This window comes from Carex rostrata, chromosome 23, assembly GCF_964058835.1.
Source record: "Carex rostrata chromosome 23, lpCarRost1.2, whole genome shotgun sequence".
Taxonomy (NCBI): Eukaryota; Viridiplantae; Streptophyta; class Magnoliopsida; order Poales; family Cyperaceae; genus Carex; species Carex rostrata.
Window position 1 is genome coordinate 6,168,765 of NC_135940.1, and position 7,934 is coordinate 6,176,698.

Below are 7,934 nucleotides of genomic sequence, written 5' to 3' on the forward strand. Positions count from 1 at the left end.
CTTAGCTAGTTCTGAAAGACTGAAATCTAATTTTGATGTTTCTAACTAACAATAAATATGCGCAGCTGATCTTATCATACCTGATCAAATCTGATTTATTCATGCAAAAAAAAATAAAAAAATTGAGGAATAATGAATATATTAATTACCTTGGAGGTGAAACACGAGCAAAAGTTTATATTTCTCGGTTACAATTTGAATTTTTACTAGCAACAGAATTGATATGGAAATTTAAAATCATATAATAAGCAATAATATGACATGTTAAGAAATATAATGAATCCTTATATAATGTCATATCGCTAATTTTCATGAGATTTAGGAAAAGATAATATTTTTTTGTGGAATTAAACAATTTAATAATATATCCATATTAATAATCCTTACAAGACTTAGATAGTTTTTATGAAATAATATACTTCAAAATTTCAGTTATTTTTTTATTATAAAAGATACAAAATTACTTTTGTAAATTTACCTCAAATAGTTAAAGGTGGTAATCAAAACTAAGCGAAAGTGTCGGTGAGGCTGATTTTATTGAAATTGAAAGTTCAAAAAAAAAATGTATGTCAAAACTCCAAATTAAAAGTTAGTATACTTTTAAATTGGAAATTAGGGTGTGTGGTGGTATATATGACCAATGAACTTTTGAGTTAAGGATTGTAGATGAATTATTTATGAATCATTTTCATATTGATCTTTCCTAGCTTATAGCTGGTATACTTATGTGGATGGTTTTGATTTACTTAATTTCATTTTCGAACATTATATCCATATTAACTCAATATATTGCTTCTTAATTCGTTCCTAGACATTTGGGTTTACTTATAAACCTAAAAAAGTCCACATTTTGATTGCCTAATTACATAATATATATATAATTACTTCATATGGAAGTTTTGATCAAATATTTTTCAGTGATATTTTGTTTTTTACTAATTAAAAAAAATAGACAATCAATTATCTGATGGCATGTATATGCTAATTAAACAAGCAAGCTTATAAGAAATGATTTAGGGGTTTAACATAAGGCCAAAAGTCCGAGGAAAGAGTGTTGGGTCATATTTTTTTTAGTAAATCTCACGAGCAAAGTGAAAGACATTTCTTGATCCTAATCTTTCCATTTTATTTTGTTTTAAATTTCGTCGCAGGCTCCTTGGACTTGGTCTATTTTCAACAATTGAGAAATTATGCAGACTTGGTTTATATTAACTCTATGGGCCAAGAATACCATATGTTATTGCAACAGTTATATTTTTTTTAGGTTTTTTCTTCTCAAAGTTTACTTCATTAGTTATTTTAGTTAATTGTGTTTTGAGAGAACAACTTTAAAGGCAATTGTAATAGTTCAAAAATTAATCATAACTTCAAGAAGCATCTTTATATTACTTAAAATTTAGCGAAACTCAATAATCATTCACATTGGAATAATCTTGTACACTACAATAGTCTTTATTTGTTAAATAAAGTAATCATAATGAAGAAACGAATTAAATTTCTCATTTACATTAGCATATATGAAATTATGAATTACTATGATTACATAATTAATAATTAAAAAGTATCTTATAAAAATTAACATGACATATATCTTTTTTGAAGAAAATATATGACACGTATTTATAATTCATGATAAACATGTATTTTTAAAGAAAGTAATATGATATTGTATATCTTTTTTTTTGTTAATCTATCACATGCCGTCCATAAACTAATATTTAAAAAAAAATTAATACGACAACAAATGTATATCTTTTTGCCGATCATTCATCACACATCATCTATAATTTAATAATAAACAAACATCGATTCAACATAAATAATTAATACGACAATGTATATCTTTTTGCTGATGGTTCTACCCATGCTATCTATAATTAATGATATACTGATATATTAGAAAAATATAATACAACAATGTATATCTTTTTACAGATCCCTTGTCACACAATATTTATAATTCACGTTAATTTAACTATATATCCTAAAAATATAATACGACAATGTATATCTTTTTGTTAATCGCTCGTAATCTATAATTTATTGGTAACTAGGATAACAAAAAATTCAATGGCAACAAAACTTTGTTAGTCCCTTTTGTTCAATGGTAGACCAAGTGTATGTGATGAACCATTTTGTCTTATATATTCTCACCTTTGCCACCAGAGGACGTCCCTTGTGAAACGGTCTCTACGTGTAAGCCTCAGAGGAGGGAGTCTAGGGCTTAAAAGGGCAGTGTTATAGACACTCTTCTTTGCCCCAAAGGGAAACAGAAAGAAAGAGAAAGGGGGTAGGGAGAGAAAGCGAAATAGAAAAGGTACTGAAGCAAGGAGGAGGAGAGAGAGAGAACGGCGGATGGGTCATCACTGCTGTAGCAAGCAAAAGGTGAAGCGAGGTCTCTGGTCTCCAGAGGAAGATGACAAGCTTGTCAAGTACATCACAACCCATGGCCATGGCTGCTGGAGCGCTGTCCCCAAACTAGCTGGTAAGTCGTAATTAAATCCTCTTTTCCTCTATCTCTTACTCTCTCTAATTACACACACACGCACACGCACACTCACCAGGATATATGATCTACTATAGCATGCATGACCTAACATAGTCTTATTAAATCAAATCTTATTAATCTATTCATTTTTTTCTTCTTCTTTTTGTTATCTCTTAGGGTTGCAAAGATGTGGGAAGAGTTGTAGGCTGAGGTGGATCAATTACCTGAGGCCGGACCTCAAGCGGGGGTCGTTTACCGAGGAAGAGGAAAGGATCATCATAGATGTGCACAGGATCTTGGGCAACAGGTTTGAAAACCTAACTGTACTTAGATCTTATAAAACACTATATAGATAAAAAAAATTCAATTAAATCAAGGCAACTTATTTGTATTTAATTCATCTGTGTAGATTAATTAGCTAATTGGTTTCTCCTCCATATTTTTGTTTTATTTTTTTTGTATTTTTTTTCTGACAGATGGGCCCAGATTGCTAAACACCTTCCAGGGCGTACAGATAATGAGGTGAAGAACTTCTGGAACTCTTGTATCAAGAAAAAATTGGTTGCTCAGGGGCTTGATCCAAAGACTCATAACCTAATGCCTACCTCCAGGTCTAATTCATACAGCAATAACCTAACCAACAATAGCTCCTCTCAATTCCCTTCGTCGACTACTCCGTTCACCATTAGTTCTCTCGGCAAGAACAACATCGACCCAACCAAATCTACCTCATTACTCGATATTGATCCAGCACTCCTCACATTGCCCCCTCAAAACCTTCTTATCAATCAACCAAATATACCTATTGCAAATTACCCCTATCAAGACAATTCTGTGCTCATGAGTTTCAAAGATCAAAACCCTAATCCCTCATTTGACTTCACCAATGCTGCCTCCTGTTCTTCTTCCTCTTCTCCGTTCAACCAGACTAATGGATTTATTGATGAGTCTGTCATGTGGGCCCCAAATGGCATAGATGCAATGGACCTGTCTCAACCAAATGAGGGGGTGGCACCGACCATACATGCTGTTGGTCAACAACAGCAAACTCAACCTCAAAATTATGTGAATGGTAGAGTGATGGATTTCAATGATACTACAAATGAAAAGGGTATGGAGATCGATGACAATTACGCAGGAAATGCATTTGATATCGAATTAATGGAGTCTGCTCTGATGCCTTGTGGTATGTTGTATGGTGGAGGTAATTCTATGGAACAACTGCAATGGGACTGCTGAGCACTCAGTCTCTTATCTGCCGTAATTTAGTTTTCCTTTTTTTCCATTTAATTTCAAACCTATAACCTGAGTTTGTCGAGAAAATCTAAGGATAATAAGTTAATTAGTGAAGTTTCAACATGTGTTTCTATTTTTTGCAAATGGTATAAACTGATGCTCAAGGCCATGTTAATTTCATAATATATATAGAATAGTGCATTTCTTTTTTATTATTTTTCTTATTGTTGATAAAATTAGATTGATATTCTTCATTGTTTTGCTCATGAACTACTTCAGTTGTCTGGATGTTATATATTGTTTTTTTTTTACTCTAAGCTTTCGTTACAATTGGGATAACTGTGCGATTTGCACAAGTATCTGAATGTGTTTCTCTGTGTTAAAAGTAAGTATGAGTACACGTGTAAGTGTGTGCGTTTCTGGATTTGTACCTATATTAAATCCTGGTGCTGTCCAAAAACAGCCACAAATATGCTTTGCTTTTCACCTTTACAAATTCACTTTACTAGTTTTTATGTACACTAATTTATTCAATTTATAACTAGGAAAAAGCTTATTTTGATGCGCTAAATGATGTTAAACTAATGATCTGAAATATGAGAACCAATATTGTCGATATGGGTTTATATATAGAATTGTTTCCATTAAGAGAATAAGGGGTCTACGTACGAACTAAAGGTATAGTGCAAATGTACTAATAATAGGGCATACTTACTAATAATAACATGATACTATATTGATCATACACATACATCTGGCTGTACAAAATTTAATTTATTATTATGTGCCATGAAGCCCTAAAATAATTAGATAGAGTTTTGTGATCATGTTGTATATTGTATATGTAGAGTAAAACTAGGGTGCTCTCAACCTCACAACTTCTTTGACAAGCTTAACTTCATAATTTATTATATTGGCTTGGTCATATTTGGTTGCAGAGTAAGAGATGGGGTAAGCCTCTTACTCCACACTTAAGTAGTCAAATATGGAGTAAAATGAGAGGAGTGGAGTAACATGGAGTAAGAGGTGAGTTAATCCGGAATAACTTTCTCTATCTCTTTAGATGGATTAACTTACTCCACACTTACTCCACTTGTAGAGTCCACTGTCATAGATAGAGATGCATTTCCAACACCTTACTCCTCTAAGTGAATTAATTTAAGCTATAACTTAAATTACCAAACAAGGTGTAAAACATGAGTAAAATTGAGTAAGCAATTTTGATCCATAGTAACTTTTCTCCACAACCAAACATGACCAAAACAATTAATGTACACCATTGAAATTTATCTATCCTGTGAGTGATGTGTTTATGCAAAAAAAATTATAAATTTGAATTAATTTATTATAAAGTCAAACAGTCAAAAAATGATTAAAAAATGCATTAAATTAACTTACCATTAACCCTTTTTTTACTGCTAGCTTATACTAAATTAATTAAAAATATTAAAAATATATTGCATGTAAATGCATCACTCATGAAATATATATATATATCAGTCTCAATAGTTTGAATTTGTTGTTAGAAGCCAATCCGATAGGTTTTGGAGTTATGTTCACCAATCTATTTCAATTTTTAATACATCTTAGTACTACTATGTTATATATATAGCATAAGATATAAAAAAAAGGGGGTGTTCAAACGGTCAGTTTGGTTAAAACCAGTTAAATTAATACTCAAACTAAAACTTTACTCGACTTTCAAAAATCTAACTGAACCAACTAAATTAAACATGTCAACCAAATAAAAACCAAACATAAAAAACTGAAGTAAATTTACATTTGTTCGGTTGAACCGAAATAAGAGAGATTAAATTTCAAAAAGTCATAACTCAACACACACAAATATATTAGTAATCATAGAAATAATTATCAATATATATAGTCGAACTGACATAAGAGAGGCTTAACTGAGCTAAATATAAAAACCCAAAGTAATTCAAATAAATATCAAGTAAATTTCAGTTTGTTTACACTACTACAGAATTTCAAATCTGCACCGGTTTTTTTTTACATTTAAAACCGGTTTTCAAACCGATGCTGATCGGGCCGGTGTTGATTCCATCGATTGATTAGCACCGGTTTAAAACCGGTGCTAAATGTAATGCAATAACACCGGTTTTTACGTAAAAACCGGTGCTAAATGTAATGAAACAACACCGGTTTTTACATAAAAACCGGTGCTAAATGTTATAAGCTAAACCGGTTTCTTCATAAAAACCGGTGTTATAAGCTGTATTCAACACCGGTTTTGTTAAATAACCGGTGTTATATAACAATTGAATTGTCCAGTAATTTTTTTTTAGAACCAGTTTTTATCACTAATTTTTTTTATTATTTGGAGTTTGGTTTTACATTAGGCTAGCCTCCGAATTTGCTAGCCATAAATTAAATATTCACATGTATAAAATATAGAATGGACAAAACATTATACAAATGAAACAACAAATGATTTAAAAGTGTCATCTTAACTAAATTTGATAGTTTCAACAAAAACAAGAAGATAATATCATCTCTCACACTATCTTAACTAAAACAAGCTAAAATAACTTCATAATCAATTACAAATATTTTTCCACAAAGAAATTAGTCCATATTGCCTGAAATTGTTTAAGATCTTCCATCGAATACGGCGACGAACTTAAGCACTGCATGAAATTATATTAAATTGTTAATTTAGATGTTAAACTTAATGAACTTAAAGAGAATTGCATCAAATTAAATTTAACTAGTACCTTATTTTCATATCTCAAAATATTCTTCTTCTTCTTCTTGTTCCTCTTCCTCTTTTTCGAATTAGATTCCCAAATAGTTTCTTTGGGACATTTCATCAAGCAACTTGTGTGCACGGTCAAAGATTCCCAAATAGCACATTCACGTTCACAAATGTGGTACCAAAAAAAGTGTTAAGTGTCACCGCGATCTACCAAAGGCTAAAACTTATGGCCTAAATGCAAAGCACCTAAAGAAGCTCATACAAGAGGGAAGAGCACTTACCATGTAACTTGTTGAATTTCTGACAAGAAAGGGCTCGAGAACTTGTTTAGGCACCACGTGTTAAGTGTAGCCGCATAATGGTTGGTCCAAGCAACAATGTCTCTCTCGGGCGCTGGCTCGGATCGAGTCTCTCTACAGCCGGTGCGGCGGCTCCATCTTGGTGCAGGAAACGAGTAGCAAGGGTTTAGAGGAGCAATTTAGAAAATTTTGTCTAGAGAGGCTCAGATCAGCAGGTGCGGCAAAGGAGTAGCAAGGATTTAGCGGAGCCGCCAAGAAATTTCAGAAATTTTTGAATGATGGTGCGGGAAAACCTTGAACTTGAAAGAAATTTAGAATGAGGGTGCGGAGCAATTCATATCACCTAAGGTAACAGGTTATTTTTGTTTGTATCCAGTCCGTTTAAATAAAATATGCACAAATATTAAAGGACCTGTGTGTTTTATGAAAAGGATGGATTGACCCGAAATGCAATCGGACGGTCCAAATATAAAGCATAACTATTTTGTTACCTCAGAAGATATGGATTCGAGTGAGAGAGCGCCAGTCGAAAAAACCGGTTTATTTTCAAAAACCAGTGCTAAATATACAACACCGGTTATTTAAAAAACCGGTGCTAAATGTCTAACATACAACACCGGTTTATTTCTAAAAACCGGTGCTAAATATTCAGCACCGGTTTTTAGAAATAAACCGGTGTTGTATGTTAGACATTTAGCACCGGTTGTAAGTTTAACCGATGCTAAGATACATACAACACCGGTTTTGTCAAATCCGGTGTTGTTTGAGCGGTGTAGATTTGAAATTCTGTAGTAGTGTTAGTTGAATAGAAATAAGAAAGATCAAACCGAACCAAATAAAAAAAATTAAAGTAATTCAAAAATTCAACTCAAGCGAACCATCTAAACCGAAAAACCGATCATTTAATTCGAAATACAGTTCGGTTGAAAACCAAATAAACCGGACCTAATAAACATCCCTACATAAGATCGAGTTGATCTATTTATTATCACTTTCGCTTGGTTGCGCAATTGCTCATTAATTTGCATCTTAACTTCGTTAAAATTTCACTAAACTTGTGCTGAAGTCTAGTTGAAAAGTATGTGTACAAATAAAACATAAATTGGCGGCTCATATATTTTGATTTCCGAATGAGTTTGTGCCAACAAGACATAAATAGTTTTCACCAACCTGTTCAAACATTCTCAGTATGTTT

General features: G+C 32.3%; 1 protein-coding gene across 1 annotated transcript; it reads left to right on the top strand.

Moving 5' to 3' along the window:
* The first annotated feature begins 2,229 nt into the window (after window positions 1-2,229).
* LOC144574799 (uncharacterized) lies at window positions 2,230-3,935 on the top strand. The gene is made up of 3 exons (XM_078324865.1): window positions 2,230-2,485; window positions 2,666-2,795; window positions 2,965-3,935. The coding sequence occupies exons 1-3, from the start codon at window positions 2,356-2,358 to the stop codon at window positions 3,725-3,727; spliced, it is 1,023 nt and encodes a 340-aa protein (XP_078180991.1). The 5' UTR covers window positions 2,230-2,355; the 3' UTR covers window positions 3,728-3,935.
* The last annotated feature ends 3,999 nt before the right edge of the window (window positions 3,936-7,934 follow it).